Source organism: Convolutriloba macropyga, chromosome 2, assembly GCF_964194025.1.
Source record: "Convolutriloba macropyga chromosome 2, txConMacr16.3, whole genome shotgun sequence".
Classification (NCBI taxonomy): Eukaryota; Metazoa; Xenacoelomorpha; order Acoela; family Convolutidae; genus Convolutriloba; species Convolutriloba macropyga.
In genome coordinates, this window is record NC_134469.1 from 48140284 (window position 1) to 48165824 (window position 25541).

Here is a 25541-nt window from a genome sequence, read left to right on the forward strand (position 1 = left end):
CTAATTTTAGGTATACGTACGGATTCTAGTCACAATAATATTAATTTTTGCAATGCTCAACACTCGCATTTTATAGATTCCAAAGATTTTTCTGAAGCGTACAAATCAAAAGTAACCTCATTAAATTACCCAAAAAGACTACTAAAACAAGACGACTGATTTCTCATTCAATTTCTTATCATTTATTATTTACAAAATGCCAAGCATAACAGACTGTAACCGCTAGTCTCATTACAACAACTAAGCTTTCGCTTTAATTCAAACATTACTCAAAAACTTTAAAAGATGAACAAATATATCCAGCTTCAGTATTCGATTTCGAACCTCATGATGTGCCCAAAGAGTGTCTCTATGGGAGACAGTGATGAGGGTGATGTTCTTCTGGCGACAGATATCATACAACTGGCACTCGGTGTCTACTGAGATCTGGCTGGAGCACTCATCCAGTATGGCCCACTGGGGACAATGGTAAAAGAGACGAGCCATCTAAAATCACACGCTCATTACTGAAGCTGCTTCATTATCATTTCTGCCCTTCATGTGGTCTTGTGTCTGTCTGAAATAAATGAAGTGCTAACATCTCCCTTAAAACAACAGTCTCTTTCTTCAGTTTTTGTGATTGAAATAGCCCGATTTATTTTGCCTCAAATTTTTTTCTGAATATATGGGAACTCTGACCACTGAATTTTTAGATAATGGTAAACAAATTACTTAATGCAATTTTAACACATCACTGAAAAGTAGGAAGTTTCGGAAGAGCTAGAGCTTAAAGCTTAATCTAGCTCGAGAAATACAAAATTAGCACAAATTGCTAAATACAGAGAAAGAATGACTCATAATATAATCGGGAAAAGAATTGCTCGTTTTGATTTCCGACTAATAAAACACAACTAAAATCAATCGAATAAGATCCAAATTTTATCCAAAATTATTATTTTCCATATTCACCACAAGAAAAGCCAAAAAATATCTGTTCTGTAAGGCACTAAATTAAAAAACATAGCCGTATAACTTAAAAATTAGAAAGAGGTAAAATCAGAGCTAAGTCTTTATAGGGCAAATTGTCTGCACGTCTCATATAACTCACTATCAAATAGCAAAAAGTTATCAAAACTGCTAGCCGTTGACTGTGGTCTTTCTTGTGTCTGACTAAAATAAATGAAGTGCTAACATCTCCCTTAAAACAACAGTCTCTTTCTTCAGTTTTTGTGATTGAAATAGCCCAATTTATTTTGCCTCAAACTTTTTTCTGAATACATGGGAACTCTGACCGCTGAATATTCTAAACGATGACCTTAAATGATTGAAGAAAATATAGAGACAGCAAATTGTGCCGAAATATAGCCGCAGTTTTCCCGCATGACGCACATCGGTACTGAAAAAGAAAAAGTAGAGATAAAAATTGTCAGAATTTGTTTCGAAGTCTTAAAAACTGTTCTAATTGGTGTGCAGCTTCAATAAGAGTCCAAAACTACACTTAATTGTTCCCACCCCACTTGGCGGGGGAGGAACTAGATACCCAAATGGATTTTTTGTTCAGTCAATTTTGGCCGCTCTATAGATTCACCGTAGAAAAAAGTAAAAGGTATCATTAAAAAGCCCTTAAAGCGTGAAATTTAAAATGAAAGATTTTTTGAATTTCGTTTTCGAGATATCGACGTTTAAAGTTTTGTGTGAACACGTGATATTTGGCATGATTTTGTTCACTTTTAGAAAATTTTCTACCAAAATGTTAATTCAAAATTAGATTTTACGCTAAAAAATGAAAGAATTGAGTTCCTAATAGACAAAAAGCAATAAAATGTCTAGTTTTAGTCTCATCGGAAAATTAACTAACATAGCCGGCAGATTGCTGGGAAATATAGACGATAGACGCCTGTGCCCTTCCATGGAATTGAAACAACTAAATAAATAAGATGGACAGATTGACCACCAGTCCTTTAATAGACCACTGGACTTTTTGGGTTAGATTCGGACTGTGATTTTTATGAGACACATACGCTCTATCCGGAAAAAGTCCTGATAGAGAATTTTCAAATTTATTATTCTAAATCAAAAACTCAAGAATCTATAGTCAAGAGTTAGGGCATATACGTTATGCACTACTTAGATGCACACTATTGACCTTTAGCTAGTAAACGTTCAAGAAAATTAAAGTTCATTAAGCGAACTCAGAAGTCATTTTTTTAGTGAGGTTATGTCATACAATTGACCTAAAAGCTGCACAAATGACGTCATATACACAAATTTTAACTGCAAAGCAGTAGAAGTCACTAAAAGTCAATTCACAGAAGTCAGGTAGCAAGAAACATCGATGGAGACGACGAAATAAAAACCTAGCAGGACAAGTCCTGAAAAACAACTGAAAGAATTAAATGAAAAACTCAGACGTACTCTACCTCACCAGGAGATCGATTGAACAGCGCCAGCCAGAACACAAACAAAATCATCTCAAAATTGAGAAACTAAAATAATCAAGACTAAACAAAAATATACTCATTGCTAGAACTCTTGAAGCTTTTAAACCTAAGGCAAAATTTTCCCTTTAAAAATACATATTTTTAAAGTATGTTCAAAACCAATTTTCGTTTCTGAAATCAGTCAAGTATTATATCTGCAAGACCTGAAAAATATCAATTGGCCCTTGAAGATCGATTAACTCGAAATTGAAAAATTTAGAAAAAAGAAATCAATTGCAAATTAAAAGGACATGTTGCTGAAATTGTGATATAAATAAAATCAGAATCAATTCTGTGTCTCTAGAGGCTATCCAGTAACCCAATTCAAAGCTTTAAAAAAACTCATTGCAGCATAGATCGATAGATAATTTATGATAGATAGCATAATTTTTTAAAATTTCAAACTTCAAAAATAGAAATTCGTTCTATTAAAATGTTGAAGGCCATTCAATTGCCCCCTAGCAACTATTCAACAACATACTATCAAACCCTGGATGAGGCTCACTGGCTACTGAAGCAAGAAAAAAAACAAATTACAAATGTTTTGAAAAAGCTTGAAAAAATTTGCAAATTTTATCAAAAAATTTCTAAATGTCGGAAGTTTAAATTGTTGAAAACAAATCCATTGAAACTAAAAACCATGCTGTAATTTTTTTCAGAACGTGGAATATGTTTTCTCGCACTTGAGAATGGACGAATATCAAAAACTGACAAAAACTTTAGTAAGCCTTAAAAAAATTGCAGACTTTATCAAAATGCTAAAAATCGAGACATTAAAATGTTAAAAAACCATTCCATTGTTACTAGAAACTATGCAGTGTCCTATTACCAAACCTCAAAGTAGATTGCCTGGTCCGTGAAGCTGGAAAAATTGAAAAAATGACCAAAAATTTACAAAAACCTGAAAAAAAATTTACAAAAACCAAAATTTCGTCAAAAAAATTGCGCTAAAATTTGTGATATTCAAAATTGGAAACCTATTGCATAACAACTATAAATATTTCAGTAATTTATTATCCAACCCCTGATGAGGTTTTCTTGCCCTTGAGACTCAAACAACTTGAATAATGACAATAAATGTCAAAAAATATGAAAAAATATTGCAAGTCTTTATTAAAAAATGCTAACAATCATGATGGCAGAAAGTTGAAAACCATTCCATTACCGGTATAACATATGCAGTAGTCTATCATCAAACGCCTTATCAAACCCTAGAGGAGGCTTCTTAACACCTAGGGCAAAAAAATTACAAAAACTTTCAAAAAACCAGAAAAAAATCGCAAAAATTAGTATTATTTTGCGTGTTTGAGTTTGTAGTACCAAAACATATAGCTCATAAAATGGTCATAACAAGCAATTTTGTCTCGCAAAAAGGCCTTCATCAAAGTTTAAAAACTTCAACCTAAGACTAATGAAAACAAAAAATCAAAATAACATGAAAAAGTGCACCATTTTGAGCCCAAAAACTCCTAAAAATGATCTTTTAACCTTAAATTAAGGCCATCCCAGCAGCTGCACCACTATAAGCACTTGAAGGACCACTAAAGCCCACTTTGGGCCTCTAATGAAACTTATTTCCCGCTGGGCTTTACCTGTTTATCCCGTTTTGAAGGATCAAAGTCATTCAAAAATATGTGAACACATCTTAAAAAATCACAGCGTACCAATACAAATCAAATTCTTTGAATTGTAAAAAATACGGTGTCCCCAATAATAGCCGCTATCGCTTCGCGGCGATTAATTTCAAAAAATCCGAATTCTATTGGAGTGGTTTTCTCTTAATCTTTTCGTATTTTTGCAAGTCAATTACGGACTAGTCACTTTTCAAACCCAGGTTCCGCTAATGACAAAAGTTATTTGCAGTCAAATGAAACCCAATGACGAAATGATTTCAAGGGATCGCTCATGTTTTTTTTGCTTCGAAACTTGTTTCGTAATTTTAAAATTGAGTTTCACTGACATTTTGTTTTTTGTAGCCCTTTGGCAAAGGCTAATTGAATAAAAGTGCAATTGGCTGCATAGGGATCATTGGATGAACCTATTTGTGCTCTGAGTGGAAATCTAAAGGCTCTTATCTTAAGACTTTAAAAACAATTCTTCGAAAAAAACTTTTTTATTAACCGATTTTAAACTTATTTCTGTGAACATGTAGTTCTATCCCACTAATTCCATAACCCACATTCTTTGAGCTGAAACCAATTCGAATATATTTAGTTGTTTTATTTTCTAACTATTGATTTTCTGACTTCGATGCTAAGAATTTTCATTTTTTATTTTTAGGTATGTGTTTGTAAATTTGGTTGTTTTAGAAATCTTATCAACTTAACATGGTCTCTTACCATTGACGTTACGAAAATGTTCAATTGAACATCGAGAAATTTATAACAGAATTGCTTATTGTTTTCATGGCTTGAATACTTCCTTTTCGCACTTTTGTACCGAAAATCGTTTTGATGATTTTGTATAATTGTTCATATGTGTTGATTTTTTTTGAAGTCACATTATTACAATAAAAAGATCTTATTGATGTTGAAAAAAAAACAATTCATATGCAAACAGTTTTCACTGAAATACTTTTTTATTGGATTCCACATTGCTACACTTTTCTCTCGCATTTTTTTCAATTTAGTTGTTTTGCCTGTATTTGTGGCTCCTATTGAGGAGTGAATGAACATGCAATGCAGTCAGATCATTGCTAATAGTTTCAAAGTATAACATTTGTTTTCAAGAATTCTAAAAACTTGTTTTAACTCCCCTTTTTGTTGTTCGCTTTGCCAACTTCTAACTTAAAGTTAAGAAAAATTACGTTTGTTTATTTATGGTTTATCTGATAGAATTTTGACTTTGTGACTATGCTTCTAAATTTGGATATTGAGGTCTTGCCGTTGATAATCTTTTTTTGTTTCTGCCTAATTTCTTGTTTTTTTAGTCGCCTTATTAATAGCACATCTTGTTAGCACTCTTATGTAATTCAGGCATGGGATTATATAATTCACTTAGTAGCTTGCGTCTATAACAACATTTCTAACTAAGACATTTAACATCTCTTCATGTAGAAAAATGTAGATGAGCTCGCGTCGGAAAACTATGCCAACGCACATTACCAAGCCTCCTTTTCTGTCTTCAAAACTAGACGCTATTAAGCGTAATACTAATGTTAGCTAGCAATCGCTCTGATGAACTTTGATAACCTAATGCACTATGACTTAATGACCAGGCTTTATCCGTTTATACAGTTTCCTTTAATTTTTTATCATTAAACCTTGAGCGTAATCACTACATTGCTCAATTCAATAAGTAAAAAAATTATTCAGTTGACATTGCGTGGAGTGAGTCAGAAATCAAACGTGAAAGTAGTAACTTAAGTAAAATGAAAAACGTGATCGAGAGGTAAAAGAGTTCAACAAACACAGGAGAAAAGCTTACCAACAATTGAAAATTTCAATGACTAACCAATGCCTTAGACCTAGAAATGACTAGGAATGGGCTGCATTTAAAAATAACTTATTTGAAGACTTGAAACAGTAAAAACTAAGGTCAAATCTCGGCATGTTAACAAAAACCCCACTAGCGAGAACGCGAATGTTTTTTCAAACACCATTTTTTCAAACTGCTTAAGTAGTAAAACCGTTAGATATCAATTTCCAATTACGATATTACCTCTATTACGCCTAAATTTGTGTACCAACAGGACCAGTCATTGGTGAGGCTAAGAAACAGATCAAAAACTCCCAAACGGACAAAACAATAAATAATTACTGATCTTCTGATAAAACAAGTAACATAAACCAAGTAGCATAAACCATTAATTGCCCCTTGATGACTTCAAAAAGTATACTTATGCATTATTAAATCACATGTATGAGCTCTTAAAGCTATTTTAGTTAATAGATTCATGCGAAAAAAGAAGCAAAACAGAAGTAAAAATGCAGCACGTTGAAAAAAATGCTTCCAAAACCAAAATACCTGTTCAAACAACAATTTTTTACTCCACGTGAGAAGCAGCGTGAAAAAATCACAACTCTAACTAAATCCCTTTTTCGTTACCTTTACTAATCCAAATTGGCTAAAATCACAACTCCAATTTTAATTCTCATTGACAAAAGGCCGAAAAATGTGAGAACAGATCTTAAACATAACCGACTAAACCTCGGAAGAATTGCTCTCGAACGACTAGTGGGAGCTCTAATCAATTGCAGCCTGCTTCAAGCGGGGGGAGGGGAGCCTAAATGGGAACCTAAGATTTAAAGTAAAAAATGGCACCAATTTCGACGCACTTTTCATTTGACTTTTAGCATTAGATTGCCGCCAATTGAATTCGGCTGCTTGAAATTGTGATTGAGAGAGAATTTTAGATCACGCGAAACGCAAAAAGTCAAGGGCGTAAAAGTCACTCGAAAAGTCAAAATTGTCAAGGAGAAATTTTTCATAAAAAAAGACACACGTTTACAATAGTTGCTATGAACTTCGTTCAAGAGCAATTAAAAAATATATACATACAGGTTGTATTTAGTATTAGTTGTAATTATTCTCTCCCCCACTAAGAGAACGGATTAAGCATTTGCTATCAAGATTGCTACTTTTTTTATTGCTCTACGAAGTAATTTTTTAGGAAAAAAAAACTCTCCACTAATGTAAAAGGAGCGCTTCTAAAACATTGCCGTTCAGATGCTGACGGCGGCTATGAAGTCTCCAATACTCGTCTTCGAGTCGCAAAAAGACAGCGGCAAAATACAATTCAAGTTGGCCGAGAGGTAAGGTGTGATTCACATGCCACTGATTGATGAAGCTGTCTTGTGTAAGGATGAGCTCTTACTCAACCATAGCTTCAGGTTGACCATAGCCTGACCAATGTTGGCTGCAATAATGGTACCACGCGAAAGTCCCAGACGCAAAAAAAGTGGCCATAGTCACCAAAAAAAGAGCATCCATGCTCACAAAATGAACAGTCTGAGATGTGGGGAATAATTGAAAAAGGACAGCTGAGAACAGGTTACTGTTAATACACTGCAGACTGAAAGCCTAATGCTGCGATTACGCAGAAACACATTTAGTAAGTTCTTCCAATGATTAAGTGCAACAAAAGAAGTGTATGTAGCACATGGCGAAGGAGGGGGAAGGAGGAGGAGAGCGCAGGTGAGTGCGAGCATGTGCTGTTCGAGGTAGAGTGAGTTGGAGGACGTGCTTTGAATTGATGGGGGTTAAGTTAAAGTTGTGGGGGGTCCAACTCTAGGAACCGCCTTCACACCATGAATATATCTTTCACCCGTATTCAGCAGCTGTGACCGTAGAAAGTGATGTGATTCAACCTTGACTGACAAACATTAAAAATTGTCAATTTTTTGGCATAACTGATCATTAGTGGGTTTATTTTCAAAATTCATGTCATATTGGGGCTTGGAAATTTTGGTCAAGGATATCTTACCGTCACAAAATATAAATTTTTAGTTCTGAAGTTGAATATGATTCACAAGAAGCTCTCAGTTTATCTACATGCATATCAAAACCACGAAAATGCGGGAAAAATCAAATCCATGTTGAAGAGGAGCAGTGGGACTGAAATAGTTGCTACAAACTTTGTCTGAGAGCAATTAAAAGCGTTGCTAAAGGTTATCTCTTCCAACATACCGCCATTCTCTGTTTCTCTCCTCCGCTGAGTACGTCAATCCACTCGGCCACCTTTTCCCAACCATGTGTTTTCAACACCTTCGTCAAATTGGCCTAAACAAACAACAATCTGAAAAATATACCTAGGCTCAATAAACTAGGTGCACTCCTGTATTGAAGAGAAGTTTCTATTTAACATTTTGTTCACCAGACCCATATTTTTATGCAGTAAAAGAATACATATGCATTATCTTAAACTTAAAGTCTAAGACTATTTTTTCCACAACTTAAATAACATAATCGACGAACGTCGAGCGAATTGCTCTCAAACGACCAGCGAGCGGTTGGCTTCGTCAGCAGCTAGCAACTATTTAGTTAGGCTGGCTTTAGCTTGATTTGACTCTGCAACTTTTAGTTTTCTAGCCCTTTTAGTAAATAAATCAAATAAAAAACTGATATTTTAAAATGCAAAATTTAAAAACATACCCGGCAGATTGCCGGAAAATAGCCGCCGTTGATTCCAATAAGCATGATTGGGATTGAAATAACAGAAGATATTGAAGATATAACAGAAGATATTGAAGATATTTTTTTAAGTCCGATTCATTTTGATGGCATTTCGTAGTTGAACATACTTCTGTTTGTTAGAGAGAGGCTACAGGGGCTACTATCAATAACAATAAGCATTAGAGATGGTAAATAAGACTTATAGGAACGACGTTCAAATAGCGGGCATCTAAAATTGGGCTTTATGGGTTTATCCCGTTTCTATTTCTGATTTCAATTTTTATACTGACTCTGTTCATTTTGAATTGCTTTGCTGAGCAACTGATGTTCAAATTCACTTTTAGCAGAATGAGAGAAGAGACAAACCAGCCTAGAGAAGTCAAAAAGATTTCACGCAAAATGTTGAAAAGGCGGCAAAATGAGGTAAAGCGAAACATTTTTTTATTCGACGAAGTAAAAAAAAAAATAGGAGCGCTATAATAGCCGGCTGAGAAGATGAGGGCGGCTATTAAAAAACATCCAGATTTTGCAGTGAAAATGTTCAAAAGTATTTTTTGTCTCTGGAATTATGTCAGGTAATCTGTCTGACAGACTTCAAAAGCTTCGTTGGCCAGAAATGATCGTTAAACTCATTAAACGTTAAGCACAAAAATATTCAAAATTTTGAAAACAATCGCAAATTTTAACAAAATCTTTCTTTAACAAAATCACTGCCTCAAAATACTATCCAGTGTCTCTATTTCAAGCTTTAAATAGTTTCACTGGGTCATAAAGATCCAAAAACTTGGAACATAAAAATTTTCCGAAAACTTGAAAAATTAAATTTTATCAAAAAATTGCTAAAGCTGGAGTCATTGAAATATTGATAACCAGCTCATTAACTCTAGAAACTCTGCGATAGCTTATCATCAACCCTTGGATGAGGTCCTTAGGACCCAGGTGCCGGAAAAAATGATAAAAAAATTAAAAAAAAAAACTTTGAAAATGCAAGTTTTATCAAAAAAAATTGCAAAAATTTGTCATATTAAAAAAATGAAAGCTATTCCATGGGAACTAAAAATTTTTCAGTACTTAATTATCAAACCCTTTAGGACGTTTTCTGGCCAGTGCGTCTGGAAAGCGGGGCTGATTGATGGAGGAGTGAGAGGGGGTGGGCAACAGTGGGGTGGGGAGCAACCGCGCGGTGGGGGGGGGGGGTCAACAGTGGGGGTGTCTTCAACCTCTAAGAACCGCCCTTCACACTATAAGTATAAGTCTCCAAAAACATTTAGAGCTGAAACAGAGCTGAAAGGCTCTAAGAGCACTTACTGCCCGCTGGGTGCTACCTCTTTATCCCGTTCTTGAGGACGAAAAGTCAAAAGCGTCAGACGAAAAATCGGTCAAGCGAAAAATCGCATAAAAAAGACCGACAGGACTAATATAATTGCTACAAACTTCGTTTGAGAGGAATTAATCAAACTGAATCGTTTTAGGGGTCAAATCTAACTGTTTTTTTATTACTTTTAGAGACCATGTAAAATTTATCTCAAAGTTTTTACTACTCAAGTAAAACATCTATGAGCATCCACAACTAGCACGAAAATACCACTACGCTAAAACACTATTGACGTAAGCATTGACATTTATATTCAACTTTGAAAAATTTTGAGTCCGTTTCCCAAATCATTCTCAAATTGCTTTTACTTTTAAATGTCATATCATTTCATGGCTAGCTCAACTTATCATTGCCGCAATTAGCACTGATTTCATTCATCAATTCGACATAGGCTCTTCTCTTAGTTTTAAAGATCAAATCAGAGCTTTTACTCTCCACTTCATTTTGAATTTATATCTGACATTTTGAAGTTCATCTTTTTGTATTATTTCGGTATTTTACGTTCCTTTAATTAAGGAGTCCATCAGAATAATAGCAAGCTCGTTCTAGGTCTAACAGGTTCCCAAACCGCTTTTTCTTATTTATTAGTATTAGATCTGGTGCTGTAAACGCTGACAAATAGACCGACTTCCAACTAAAATGTATCTTTGAAAAAAGCTCAAATGTGATTGATTATAGGCGCCCGAATAATCTTAATAATAGAAAGCTTTATTACGTTATTGACTTGAACTATTGTACGACGTCATCAGGTGATCATTAGTTTGATTAAAAAGTCACTCCGAGAACATAAGCAATTGTGACAATCACGGAATTGGCTGAAAACCTACATGGTAATGAGCGCTACATGACAAGAGATGCATAAAATCATCATGAATAAATTAGATGCATAAAATCATCAGTAATTGGTCAAAATAGGTCGTAGCAAAAACAACCTACAGCAAAAATCAAGAGCGATATTACTAAACATTTAAGCCCATACTACTAATAAACGACGGAGCACTGCTTTGGAAATTCCTATTTCAGTTGAACAAAAAGTTAACACACAGCGGCCAGGTTCGCACATAATTTGAGTAACCACTTTAAAAAGTCATTTGCTACAAAACGAGCGCCTAAACAAAATGGTAGAAAAATCTGGACAAGGTCAAAATTGGCCAAAGACTAAGTAAATGGCCTCTAACAACATTCAATATATAGAATTTATTGCCTTTAGAACACTAGAAACCTAGCCAGCCAATAGACACAAAACATCGGCCGTTGAACCCACTGAACGACGTTGAGATTGAAACAGAAAGAAAAGATATATAGAAATATGTAAAAAACGAATGTTCAAATCTATTCCACCGCATCATTAGATAAGAGAATTATGCTGATCTCGGCCTCTAAGTGGGACGGCAATTAACTTAATACCAATACCAATTAGCAATTACTCCAACTTAATGCGCTAAAGCTTAATGCCTGGATTTTGTCGGTTTTCGTAATTTCTTATTTTGCTACGTTGACCGAAATCACTATATTGCGTAATTTTTTTGAATGAATTAAACTGAATTCAGAAAACTTAAAACTTCTCACATAAATCAAATATTCAATTTAAAAAACTGTTTGCTAAAACAAAACGAGCGCCTAAACAAAATGGTAGAAAATTTAGACAAGGTCAAAACTGACCAAAGACTCCGTAAATGGCTTAAAACGATATTGAAAATATAAAATTTGTTGTCTATAGAACCCTAGAAACCTAGCCGGTAAATAGATGCAAAACATCAGCCGCCGAACCCACTGACCGACGTTGATATTGAAACAGATAGAAAAGATATCTAGCAATAGGCAAAAAAACAACTTTTAGTTGCACAATTTAAGTGTTCAAATCTATTCCACAGCATCATTAGATTAGAGAATTATGCTCATCTCGGCCTCTAAGTGAGAGGGCAATTTACGGCAATTTTCCGTAAATTGACGTAAAACATCTGTCGTCGAACCCACTGAGCGACAATGAGATTGAAACAGAAAGAAAAGAAAAATAGAAGGTGGTTAAAAATAATTTTTAGTTGCAAAACTTAAGAGCAACTTAAGTACACTGTTCAAATCTATTCCACAGCATCATAAGATTAGAGAATATTGCTCCTCTCAGCCTTTACGTGTGAGAAAAACTAACTTAATACTAATACCAATTATTATTTACTCCAACTTAATGCAATAACTCTTAATGCCAACATTCAACTAATACCAACTAGCAATTACTCAAAACTTAATGCGCTACCTCTTAATGCCTGGATTTTTTCGGTTTTCGCACTTTCTATTTTGCTACGTTGACCGAAATCTCTATATTGCGTAATTTTTTTAATGAAATAAACTGAAATCAGAAAACTTAACATTTCTCACATAATTTAATTAGTCACTTTAAAAAACCATTTGTTAAAACAAAACGAGCGCCTAAAAACAACGGCAGAAAAATCTGGACAAGGTCAAAATTGACCAAAGACTCAGTAAATGGCGTAAAACAACATTCGAAATATAGATTTTATAGCCTTTAGAACCCTAGAAACCTAGCCGGTAAATAGACGCAAAACATCTGTCGTCGAACCCACTGAGCGACAATGAGATTGAAACAGAAAGAAAAGAAAAACAGAAAGTGGTAAAAAATAATTTTTATTTGCAAAACTTAAGAGCAACTTAAGTACACTGTTCAAATCTATTCCACAGCATCATAAGATTAGAGAATATTGCTCCTCTCAGCCTTTACGTGTGAGAAAAACTAACTTAATACTAATACCAATTATTATTTACTCCAACTTAATGCAATAACTCTTAATGCCTCGATTTTGTCGTTTTTCGTACTTCCTTATTTTGCTATGTTGACCGAAATCAACATATTGCGCAATTTTTTAAAAACTAAAAACGAAAAAGGACTAGTTAGAGCTCGACTCAATTATACTTTATACAAAAAATGACTTGTGGGAGCTCGACTCAACTTCGTCAGTAGCTAGCCACGGTTTAGTGAGGCTAGCAATAGCTTGATTCGACTCTGCAACTTTCTAAGCTTTCTAGCCTTGTTAGTAAATAAATCAAATAAAAAACTGAAAAAAATCGCACACTACTGCAAAATTCAAAAGAAAACCTTCCCAATTTCGCAGTGAAAATGTTCAAAACTGTTTAAAAATTCAAAATTTCACTTGCTGATAAAGATCAATAAACTTGAAACATTAATTTTCCGAAAATTTGAAAATGAAATTGAATTTTATCAAAATGCTCAAACTAGAGTCATTATAAAATTGATAGCCATTCCATTAACTCTAGAAACTATGCAACAGCTTATCATCAAAACTTGGAGGAGGTCCCTAGGACCCTTGTGCCGGAAAAAATGACCAAAATTCAAAAAGAATAAAAAACCTTGAAAAAACTTTAAAAACTTCTTTAAAATTGTTAATATTAAAAACCTGAAAAATATTCCATATCTAAAAGCTATGCCGTAACATATAATCAAACCCTAGAGGAGGTTATGTGGCTCTTGAGGCCGGAGAAACCTAAAAAAATGACAAAAAATTTCAAACTTGAAAAATTGTGGGTTGCATAAAACTGCTAAAATTTGTGATAATAAATGTTGAAAACTAATCCATGGCCAAAAAATAAATTCCAGTAACTTATTAATAAACCCTAACGGAGATTTTCTGTTAGGCTGAAAAACCTGAATAATGACAAAAAATGTCAAAATAACTGAAAAAACTGTTTTGCAAAAAAATAATAAAATTCGTGTTGTTGAAATCTTGAAAAACATTCCATTACATTTAGAAATTATACAGAAACCTATTGTCAAAATCCAGAGGAGGTTCCTCGGCTCTTGAGGTTGGATAAACCTAAAAAATGACGAAAAATAGAAAAAAAAAACTTGAAAAAAACTGCAATTTGCATAAAAAACAGTTAAAATTTGTGATAACAAAAGTTGAAAACTAATCACTGGCCGAAGAACTTTTTTCAGTAACTTATCAGCAAACCCTAAGAGAGATTTTCTGTTATGCTGGAAAACCTGAATAATGACAATAAATGTCAAAAAAATTGAAAAAAATGCAAGCTTTGTAAAAAGTAAACGCTAAAATTAGTGGTCATGAAAACTTGAAGAACAATCCATTGCATTTAGAAATTATACAGAGACCTATTGTCAAAACCTAGAGGAGGTTCCTCGGCTCTTGAGGCTGGAGAAACCTGAAAACCGACAAAAATTTTCAAAAAACTTGAAAAAAATGCAAGTTTTATCAAAAAAAAACTGCTAACATTTGTCATATTAAAAATTGAAAGCTATTTCATGGCAAGTGAAATCTTTTCAGTATTTTATTATCAAAAATTTAGGCATGTTTTCTGGCTTCTGCGTCTCAATACTCGTGAATAATGAAAAAAAATGTCCAAATTGAAATAATTTTAGCGCGTTTTATCAAAAAAAAAGATGCTAAAATTCGTGATGTTAAAATGTTGAAACCATTCCACTACAACTAGAAACTATGCAGTAACTTATTTTAAAGCCCCAGAGGAGGTTCTTTGACAACGCCACGGGGGGCGTGACCAGGGTTTTATGGGGAGGGAGGGGGTGGGCAACAGTAGGGGGGACAAGAGCGCGATTGGGGGATGGGGGCAATAGTGGGGGGGGGGGTCAACAATGGGGGTGTCTTCAACCTCTAAGAGCCGCGATTAAGACCATAAGTATAAAGGCTCCGAACAAGTTTGAGCTGAAACTGAGCTGAAAGGCTCTAAGAGCACAATGCCCGCTGGGCGCTTGTTCATCCCGTTTTTGAGGACGAAAAGTCAAAGCGTCCGACGAAAAATTGCATAAAAAAGATTGAGAGTACTAATATAATTGATTCAAACTTCCTTTGAGAGCTATTAAAAATTTAAGTGACAAATTGGAGCAAATTCAGTTCAATTTTCATTTGAGTTGAATTGAATTAATGAACTGCCGCCACTTGAATTCAGCTGCTGATACTTGTAAACGAGAGCAATTTATATCGAAGAAAGTCCAGCGCATAAAAGTCACTAAAAAGTGATAACGGTAAAGCAAAAAGCAAAAAGCTTTCAGTAAAAAAGATCAATACAATTACAATAATTACATCAAACAATGAAATCCATGACGATATTATCTCATTGCTTTTACAACTGCCTCTTGTTGGCTGTGCTTAAAATTAAAAATTCTGGTTTAACAATCATAGAAAAAACAGGATTTCTATTAAAAACATAACTGGCTAACGTCGGGCGAATTGCTCTCAAACAACCAGCGAGCGGTTGACTTCATCAGCAGCTAGCGAAGGTTTAGTGAGGCCAATATTAGCTTGATTTGACTACAAAACTTTTAGTTTTCTAGCCTTTTTAGTAAAATTTTTGCAAAAAATTTTTAAATTTTAAAAATTTTAAATATCTTTAAAAAAGTTTTAAAAATTTTCAAATATTCAAAATATTTTTAAAAATTTTAAATTTTAAATATTTTTAAAAATATTTTCAAAATTTGCAAAATATTGCAAAATTTTAAAAAAGGTTCCAGATTTTGCAGTGAAAATGTTCACACTATTTTTTGTCTCTGGAGTTATGTCAGGTAAACTATTTGAAAGACTTGAAAAGCTTAGTTGGCCAGTAACGATCGCTCAACTCAGAAAAGGACAAATTCAAAAAATTTGAAAACCATCGCAAATTTTAACAAAATCTGGCTAAAATTCAAGATATTACAATAACCAAAACCATTCCATTGTGTCAAGAGACTATCCAGTATCCTTATCTTAAGCGTTAAATAGTTTCACTGGGTCATACAGATTTATAAACTTGGAACATAAAAATTTTCCGAAAATTTGAAATATAAATTTTATCAAAAAATTGCTTAAGCTGGAGTCATTGAAATATTGATAACCAATTCATTAACTATAGAAACTATGCAATAGTTTATCATCAAGCCTTGGATGAGGTCCCTAGGACCCTAGTGCCGGAAAAAAATGATAAAAAATTCAAAAAGATTTAAAACTTGAAAAAAATGCAAATATTTTCAAAAAATTGCTGATAATAAAATGCTGAAAAACATTCCATTACATCTAGAAACTATGCAACAACCTAAAATCAAAACCCTAGAGGAGTTTAGGTGGCTCTTGAGGCTGGAAAAACCTATAAAATGACAAAAATTAAAAACCTGAAATGCAAGTTTTAAAAAAAAATCGCTAAAATCTGTCATATTAAAAAAATGAAAGCTATCCCACAAAAAAAAATATTTCAATTAACTTAATACTAAACCTGAAGGACGTTTTCTGACCCCTGCCTCTGCAAAGACGTGAATAACGAAAAAGAAATGTCAAAAATTGAAAAAACTTGCACGTTTTGTCAAAAAAATGCTAAAAAATCGTAATTTTAAAATGTTGAAACCATGCCACTACCACTAGAAATTATACAGGAACCTTTTATAAAACCCTAGACATGGGGTGGGTGGGAACATCGCACCGGGGGCAATAGTGTTGGGGGGTCAGTGGGGGTGTCTTCAACCTCTAAGAACCGCCCTTCACACTATAAGTATAAGTCTCCAAAAACATTTAGAGCTGAAACAGAGCTGAAAGGCTCTAAGAGCACTTACTGCCCGCTGGGTGCTACCTCTTTATCCCGTTCTTGAGGACGAAAAGTCAAAAGCGTCAGACGAAAAATCGGTCAAGCGAAAAATCGCATAAAAAAGACCGACAGGACTAATATAATTGCTACAAACTTCGTTTGAGAGGAATTAATCAAACTGAATCGTTTTAGGGGTCAAATCTAACTGTTTTTTTATTACTTTTAGAGACCATGTAAAATTTATCTCAAAGTTTTTACTACTCAAGTAAAACATCTATGAGCATCCACAACTAGCACGAAAATACCACTACGCTAAAACACTATTGACGTAAGCATTGACATTTATATTCAACTTTGAAAAATTTTGAGTCCGTTTCCCAAATCATTCTCAAATTGCTTTTACTTTTAAATGTCATATCATTTCATGGCTAGCTCAACTTATCATTGCCGCAATTAGCACTGATTTCATTCATCAATTCGACATAGGCTCTTCTCTTAGTTTTAAAGATCAAATCAGAGCTTTTACTCTCCATTTCATTTTGAATTTATATCTGACATTTTGAAGTTCATCTTTTTGTATTTTTTCGGTATTTTACGTTCCTTTAATTAAGGAGTCCATCAGAATAATAGCAAGCTCGTTCTAGGTCTAACAGGTTCCCAAACCGCTTTTTCTTATTTATTAGTATTAGATCTGGTGCTGTAAACGCTGACAAATAGACCGACTTCCATCTAAAATGTATCTTTGAAAAGAGCTCAAATTTGATTGATTATAGGCGCCCGAATAATCTTAATAATAGTAGGCTTTATTAGTTTATTGACTTGAACTATTGTACGACGTCATCAGGTGATCATTAGTTTGATTAAAAAGTCACTCCGAGAACATGATAAGCAATTGTGACAATCACGCAATTGGCTGAAAACCTACATGGTAATGAGCGCTACATGACAAGAGATGCATAAAATCATTATGAATAAATTAGATGCATAAAATCATCAGTAACTGGTCAAAATAGTTCGTAGCAAAAACAACCTACAGCAAAAAGCAAGAGCGATATTACTAAACATTTAAGCCCATACTACTAATAAAAGACGAAGCACTGCTTTGGAAATTCCTATTTCAGTTAAACAAAAAGTTAACACAAACAGCGTCCAGGTTCACACATAATTTGAGTATCCACTTTAAAAAGTCATTTGCTACAAAACGAGCGCCTAAACGACATGGTAGAAAAATCTGGACAAGGTCAAAATTGGCCAAAGACTAAGTAACCTATTATAAAAACCCTAGACAGGGGTTGGTGGGAACATCGCGCCGGGGGCAATAGTGTTGGGGGGTCAACAGCGGGGTGTCTTTAACCTCTAAGAACCGCCCTTCACACCACAAGTATAAGTCTCCAAAACAGTCTGAGCTGAAACAGAGCTGAAAGGCTTTAAGGGCACTTAATGCTTGCTAGTCGCTATCTGTTTATCCCGTTTTTGAGGTCGAAAAGTCAAAAGCGTCAGACGAAAAATCGGTCAAGCGAAAAATCGCATAAAAAAGACCGACAGGACTAATATAATTGCTACAAACTTCGTTTGAGAGCAATTAAAAAACATAGCCGGCAGATTGCCGGAATAGCTGCGAAATAGACTTGCGTGCCGTAAAATACAGATGGAAAAAGATACAGAAGTGAGTTGATAATAGTTATCGCCGCCGCCTATAAAACTTACAAGTTTATTTCAAAGGAGGTTGTTTTTGGGTGCAAAAAAAGTTTCCCTGTCGCGTCTCGAACCCGCGATCTCCGGATTAACAGCCAGTCGCCTTAACCACTCGGCTGTCGGACCATACAATCTGTTTTCTTACAATCAACTTTGTTTTAGGAACAGATTCTGTTTCTGAATAACCGCAATTTAGGTCACGCAGAAAGCGTGAAATCAAGGGCGAAAAAGCCATTTAAGCAGTGACGAGACAGAATGTTCTAGAACAAATGTAAAACGAAAATAAAGCGTCAGACGACGAAACAAAAAAAACCAAGAGCACCGCAATATAGCTACGCTCAGCTTACAGCTTCGCAGCTATAACAAATAACGTAACCAACTAACAAAATTATCCCTAGAGGAGAGGATCTATTGACTTAACAGCCTCAGAACTTTACCTCTTTAGCACAAAAGTCTCAAAATCGCCTGACACAAAATCGTGAAGTGAAAAATCGCATGCGACTAACATTATCGCTAAATTTCGTCAGAGCAATTAACAATTCTGAAAGCAACTAGCAAATCGTTTCCACAGTTGTTGAATTTGAACAGCTTAAATTCGTTATTTTAAATCTCAATACTTTCAAACAACCTACTAACGTCGGGCGAATTGCTCTCAAACGACCGGAAAGCGTTTGGCTGCGGTAGGGAGGGCTAGATGAGAAGAGGGCTTCAAATCACCAGGTGGAGGAGCGTGGACGGGCGAGGTGCTGGTGGAGATTTTTGGAGGAGGTGAGTGAGAGGGGGTGACCTTCACACCATGAAATTGTCCCCTCAAAAACAGTTTTGGTGAATCGCATACTTAGAGACTAATAACGCTCTAAGCAGCGGCTCAATCACTTTATGACACCTGGTCTTTAACTGTTTATCCCGTTTCTGAAGATGAAAAGTTAAAAAGGTCAAACGGAAAATTGGTCAAGCGAAAAACCGCATAAAAAGACCACAGGACTAATATAATTGCTATAAACTTTGATAGCAATTAAAAATACCGTATAAAAGTAGTAACATCTAGTTCAAAACTAGTAAAACCGATTACATCGGACGAACTGCTCTCAAACTCGACAGCTGTTTCTGTGAACCGTATACTTAGAGCCCACTTAGGCTCGCAATTGGCAAATCACTACATTTGTTGATAAATTTCAATTACACCTTCAGATGTCAAACTCACCACAAAAGTGGGAAAAAATTAAGATTATCTTCTGAAGATTATCTTCTCAAACTCGAATTGCTTTTTCATCTTAAGAAACTTAGGAACATTTCGGCTCGCTATATAAATTGCTGGCCTTCATTACATTTATCTTGCTAGAGCAGTCAAGACCTTTCGAGTGGTCAAGCAACCAGCATAACTAGCCTAATTGACAACAATCACCAGCAATATTCGCTACCGAGTAAGAGTTCAACTCTTCTTACTTGTTCGATTATGGTTTCCAAGTCCGCATCCCTAATTTTCTTCCTCCTCATGTCCTCTGTAGTGTCTGGGTAAATTAGTTGATCACGGAATGTACCCAGAGTCATATAGGGCTTCTAAAATGAACAATTTTTTACATTGATAAACAAAATTCCGTGCTTTTTAAAATTAAAACTCGAGTAGGGAGTGACCAATAAACATATTCCCGAATATAAATTAAAAATATCAAAGCTTTGCCGCGACATGGCATGCAAACCTGAGGAATGTAGAAGAGATTTTTTCTAGCTGGCTTCATAACTGTTCCCGCAAACACTGGCCATAGGCCACCCAAGACTCGAAAAAGACTGCTTTTACCACAGCCGTTGGAGCCACGCACCAATACATTCTGTCCGTGTGCTATCTCAAAGTCCAAGGATTCAATCAGAACGCTGCCATTTGGGGCTATTAGCGGCACGCTGTCAAACCTAAATCATCGACCGTATGGCAGTACATCTCTGTCTTCACTACTAACATTATAATTTTTTTTCTGGAGCTCAATCAGCGACAATGTTGTGGGACAACCGAAATATTTGCACAAAAACCAATCAAAAAGAGATGAACATAGCCGGCAGATTGCCGGAATAGCTGCGAAAGAATAGACCTGCGTGTCATATAATTGAGATAGAAATAGATACAGATCTAAATTGAAAAAAATATCGACGCCGCTCAAAAAACTAGGTAAAAAACATTCAGAGATAAATTAATAAAGCTTGTTAAAATTCATTCCACAGAAGCCTCTTATAAGGGACCTTTACTGCACAAATGAGTTCCTTTGACCTGAAACAAATTCAAACTAAAATTAGTTTTAGAGCGCAAAAGTCATGAGTGAGGTAAGTGAGTGAGGTAAATCACGTATGATCAAAATCTAATCACGCAAATAACCTAAAAACCCCTGCTAAAGCGAGTGAGAAATGACGTCACGCGCGCAAAAGCCGTTAGTGACAGGAAGAAGTCATTCAGAAAATTTGACTTCTTCAGCTTTGCTCTGTGGACAAATGTAAAACGAAAAAAGAGCGTCAGACGACGAAACAAAAAAAAGTAGGACAACTCCTGACGTACAATTCAAAGAATTTGCATTGACTATACAGAAATCTAGACCTATAACGGACTAGGAATGGATTGAAAAAACCATTTACAAAAAAAATCCGATCCAAAATCGAAAAAAACAGTAAAAATCAGAGTGAAATTGCCGCATGTGAAAAAAAAACCACTAGCGAGAAATAGAATTTTTGTTCAAACACCGTTTTCTCACTCCACTTTAAATTTAGAACGAAAAAATTTTACGCCACAAAACCACTCGCTTTTTCGCTCCACTTCCTGTTTCGACGTGACCAAAATCACTACTTCATTTTGACTTTAAAAATCATGAAAATGTGTGAACAGATCTTAAAAAAAAACATAGCCGGAAGAATTCCGGAAGCGACTCGAAGCATCAAAACTTCACGAAAAACCGCTATTGCAACTGAAGCCATTACCTTTTGTATTAAACCATTAACTCATTACCTCCCCAGGTATGATCTAAAAATTGGTGAAAATTAAACCACTATCACCAAGAGAAACAAAATGCCGCAAAATTTTATATTATTGAAGACGTTTGGCAACGTTAAAAAAGCTCCAAAATAATTAGGATGACCACAATCCTGATAGGCTGGAAAAATTGACCGGGCTATCAATTGCCCTCAAAGAATTCAGGATTCTAATCTCAAAGGTCACGAAAGCAAACGGCAGATAATAATCTTAGAAACTAAGTTAAATTTTTCAAAAAAGCATGCTCAAATTGAAGAATCGGTAAATTACTCACACCTAGATTTCTAATAACTGCAAAAAAGACAAAAACAGCAAATTCTTTTTCCTCGACGTATATATTCCAAGACAACATGATTTCATACTAATTCAAAAATTAAATTAACCATAGAAAAGACAAGCAACAGAATAATAATCAGGCAAACAATTGCTTAAAAACAACACCAAAGCCTGAAGAAAATTTCAATATTTAGTGACAAGTAGAAATTTTGGAATAGGTTTTCTAGCAAAGTCTCAGGAATAATTTATGAAATGAATTGCAAACCAAAGAAGTGACGAAAATCTAAGAAAAAGCTGAAATCAGTCAACTTTTTATTAACTGAAAAAAATCAATATAACCATTATATATATATAACCAATATATATAAAAGTAGGTGTCAGGACAAATCTAGAATGATGTAAATTAGAAAGTGAAGAATAAGGACACAACGCAAGGAACGCCGTAACGAAGACTAATTCTTGATTTTTGAAAGTTAAAATCCAAATTGAAAGTCAAAAAAACGAATGCATTTATTTCATTGTTCAGCGCTAGAGACATAGAAAAGACAACGAGTCAACCGAGACAAAGATCCAACCTCCTAAACAGAACAAAAAAGAAAATCAGAAGTCAAACATGCAAAACATTGAAACAATTTGTAAAAAAAAAATGGTCAAAAAATGTTTAAGACTGCATATATGAAAAAAATTTTAACTGTTTTTCAAAAACATAACGCTAACAAATAACTGAATTTTCATTTAAGCAAAATTAAAGTCCCTCATGTTGCACAAAAAGACTATTTCTAGTAATTAAAACCAATATACAGACAAAGAAAAACAGGAAAACTGGAAAAACTACCAAAATCGGATTAGCATATGCACAATTTTAAAAAACACAACTACATCGAGGTAGAAAGAGGCGTTGAGTATACTAATTGTCAAAGGGAAGTTGCCATATTAACTGATTTTTGACAAAAAAGACGGCTGCAAGAACCAAAAATGCAGAAATAGAAAAAAGCCAAAAAATAACTTAAAAAATCAAAAAAATATGAGTCAATTTTGAACTTGAACCGCATTTTCAGGCTCTGCAAAATCAATTTCCCAGCTTTACATTTCACTATAGCGTCAAATAAAAGTCATTTCTACAAAAAATAAATTACCAGCAAAAAAATGGGCCGCTTAGACAAAAAAAAACCGCTAAAAACGGTTATGTATATGTGCCATTCAGTCAAAAACTACTTTTCAAAGTAAAAAAGTCATTCACTAAACGCAGCGCATGATCAAAAAAATTCTCTCGCTCAGAAAAAATTAGTTCACACGGCAATTTCACTCACTTTCGCTTTTAGGTCAAAACATCGTCTGAACGAATAGTACTTCCGGTAAAAAAAAACCTTAAGAACATAGCCGGAAGAATTCCGGAAGCGACTCGAAGCGTAAAAACGTGACAAAAACCCTAATTGCAGCTGAAACCATTACCTTTTTTAATAAATCATAAAATCATAACCCCCCCCCCCCCCGGTCTGATCTAAAAATTGGTGAAATTTAAACCACTGTCACCAAGAGAAACAAAATGCCGCAAAATATTTATTATTAAAAACGTTTGGTAAGGATAAGTGCCAAATAATTAGGATAGTCAAAACACTGATAGTCTCAAACAGCTGACAGGGCTATCAACTGCCCTCAAATAAATCATAATGCTAATCTTAAAAAGATCGCTAAAGCAAACGGCAGATAATAATAAATTAAACTAAATTAAATTTTTCAAAAAATAATGCTCAAAGTTAAGAATCAGAAAACTACTACAGTTAGATTTCTCATCAGTGCAATTAAGACAAAAACAACATATACTTTTTTCTTCTTGTATATATGCTAGACAACATGATTTCAAACTAATTGAAAAATTAAAATAATCATAGAAAAGCAACCGAGTAATATTTAAAGGCAAAAAATGTTTAAGAACAATACCACGGTCGGAAAAAAATACAATAAAAAGTAATAAGTAGCAATTCTGGAAAAGGCTTTCTAGTAAACTCTTAGTACTGCCTTATGTTGAATGAAATCAATTGCAACCCAAAGAAATGACGAAAATCTAAGAAAAAGCCGAAATCATTCAATTTGTTAATAACTGAAAAAATCAATCAAACCAGTATAAATGTAGGTGACAGGACAGAGCTAGAATGATACAAGCTAGAGTGTGAACAATATGGACACAATGTAAGGAACACCGTAACAAAGACTAATTCTTGATTTTTGAAAGTTCAAATCAAAGTTTAAAAGTTTTGAAAGTTTAAAAATCAAATTTAAAAAACAAGAAAAACTAACACCATTTCATTTTTCAGCATTCGAGACCTAGAAAATACAACGATACATCCAAGACAAAAATCTATTCTCCTGAACAGATCAAAAAAAAGAAAAAGCAGAAATCAAACATACGAAACATTGAAACATTTTGCAAAAAAGGTCAAAAAATTTTTAGGACTGCATTTATAAAAAAAATTTAACTGTTTTTCAAAAACTTAACGCTAAAAAATTATTGACGTTTTTATCAAAACGAAATTAAAGCCCCTCATGTTGCACAAAAAGAATATTTCTAGTAATTAAAACCAAAATACAGTGAAAAAACAGAAAAATAGGCTAAAAACTACCAAAATCGGATTAGCATATGTAAAATTTTATAAAACAAAATTACATCGAGGTAAAAAAGAGGCATCGAGTATATGAATTGTCAACGGGAAGTACTCATATTGACTGATTTTTGACAAAAAGACGGCTAAAAGATCCAAAAATGAAGAAAATAATAGGAAAAGAGCCAAAAATTAATTAAAAAATCAAGAAATTTATGCCAATTTTGAACTTGAAACGCGTTTTCAGGCTCTGCAAAACACTGTGCTACTAATTTCCAAGGTTTACCTTTCAATATAGCATCGAATAAAAATCATTTCTACAAAAAAAAACAAATTACAAGCAAAAAAATGGGCCACTTAGACGAAAAAACGGCTAAAAACGGTTATCTATGTGCCATTCAGTCAAAAACTACTTTTCAAAGTCAAAATGTCAATCACTAAACGCAGCGCATGATCAAAAAACTTCTCTCGCTCAGAAAAAATTAGTTCACACGGCAATTTTTCTCACTTTCGCTTTTAGGTCAAAACAGCGTCTGAACGAATAGTACTTCCGGTAAAAAAAAAACCTTAAGAAAACCAATACTCCTCTTCGAGTCGTAAAAAAATGGGCCACTTAGACGAAAAAACGGCTAAAAACGGTTATCTATGTGCCATTCAGTCAAAAACTACTTTTCAAAGTCAAAATGTCAATCACTAAACGCAGCGCATGATCAAAAAACTTCTCTCGCTCAGAAAAAATTAGTTCACACGGCAATTTTTCTCACTTTCGCTTTTAGGTCAAAACAGCGTCTGAACGAATAGTACTTCCGGTAAAAAAAAAAACCTTAAGAAAACCAATACTCCTCTTCGAGTCGTAAAAAAATGGTCCACTTAGACGAAAAAACGGCTAAAAACGGTTATCTATGTGCCATTCAGTCAAAAACTACTTTTCAAAGTCAAAATGTCAATCACTAAACGCAGCGCATGATCAAAAAACTTCTCTCGCTCAGAAAAAATTAGTTCACACGGCAATTTTTCTCACTTTCGCTTTTAGGTCAAAACAGCGTCTGAACGAATAGTACTTCCGGTAAAAAAAAACCTTAAGAAAACCAATACTCCTCTTAGAGTCGTAAAAACCAATACTCCTCTTCGAGTCGTAAAAAGACAGCGCCCCAATACAATTCAAATTCTTTGAATTGTAGAAAAACCAATAGCACCGCAATATACCTTCGCTCAGCTTACAGCTTCGCAGCTATAAAAAAAATCAGTGACCGTTTATAACAGTCGGCAGATTGCATAACATGGCTAACTAATTACAAAATTGGAAGAAAAGAAACGGCAGTATCTAAGCAAACCTAAACCAAAGTTTTTTTCTACATCAAAATGGTATTACTATTTTCTATCGGAGAAACAGTACAAATCCGGAAAAATGACCAAGCATCTTAAATCGAAAATTATCTTGATCAATTTAGATA

At 34.3% G+C, this 25541-nt stretch overlaps 3 protein-coding genes across 3 annotated transcripts in view; all 3 read right to left on the reverse strand.

The window, feature by feature from the left end:
• LOC142358715 (uncharacterized) overlaps window positions 1-25541 on the reverse strand; it is a 405321-nt gene that overhangs the window by 277620 nt on the left and 102160 nt on the right. The window lies entirely within an intron of this gene.
• Window positions 1-25541, reverse strand: part of LOC142358716 (uncharacterized) — a 163235-nt gene that overhangs the window by 35540 nt on the left and 102154 nt on the right. The window lies entirely within an intron of this gene.
• Window positions 1-25541, reverse strand: part of LOC142358714 (ATP-binding cassette sub-family D member 3-like) — a 128657-nt gene that overhangs the window by 395 nt on the left and 102721 nt on the right. The window contains exons 12-15 of the mRNA XM_075410247.1: window positions 19902-20109; window positions 19648-19761; window positions 8088-8180; window positions 325-486 (exon numbers count right to left, since the gene is read on the reverse strand). Coding sequence (XP_075266362.1) covers window positions 325-486; window positions 8088-8180; window positions 19648-19761; window positions 19902-20109 — 577 coding nt within the window. The remainder of the gene's footprint in view (window positions 1-324; window positions 487-8087; window positions 8181-19647; window positions 19762-19901; window positions 20110-25541) is intronic.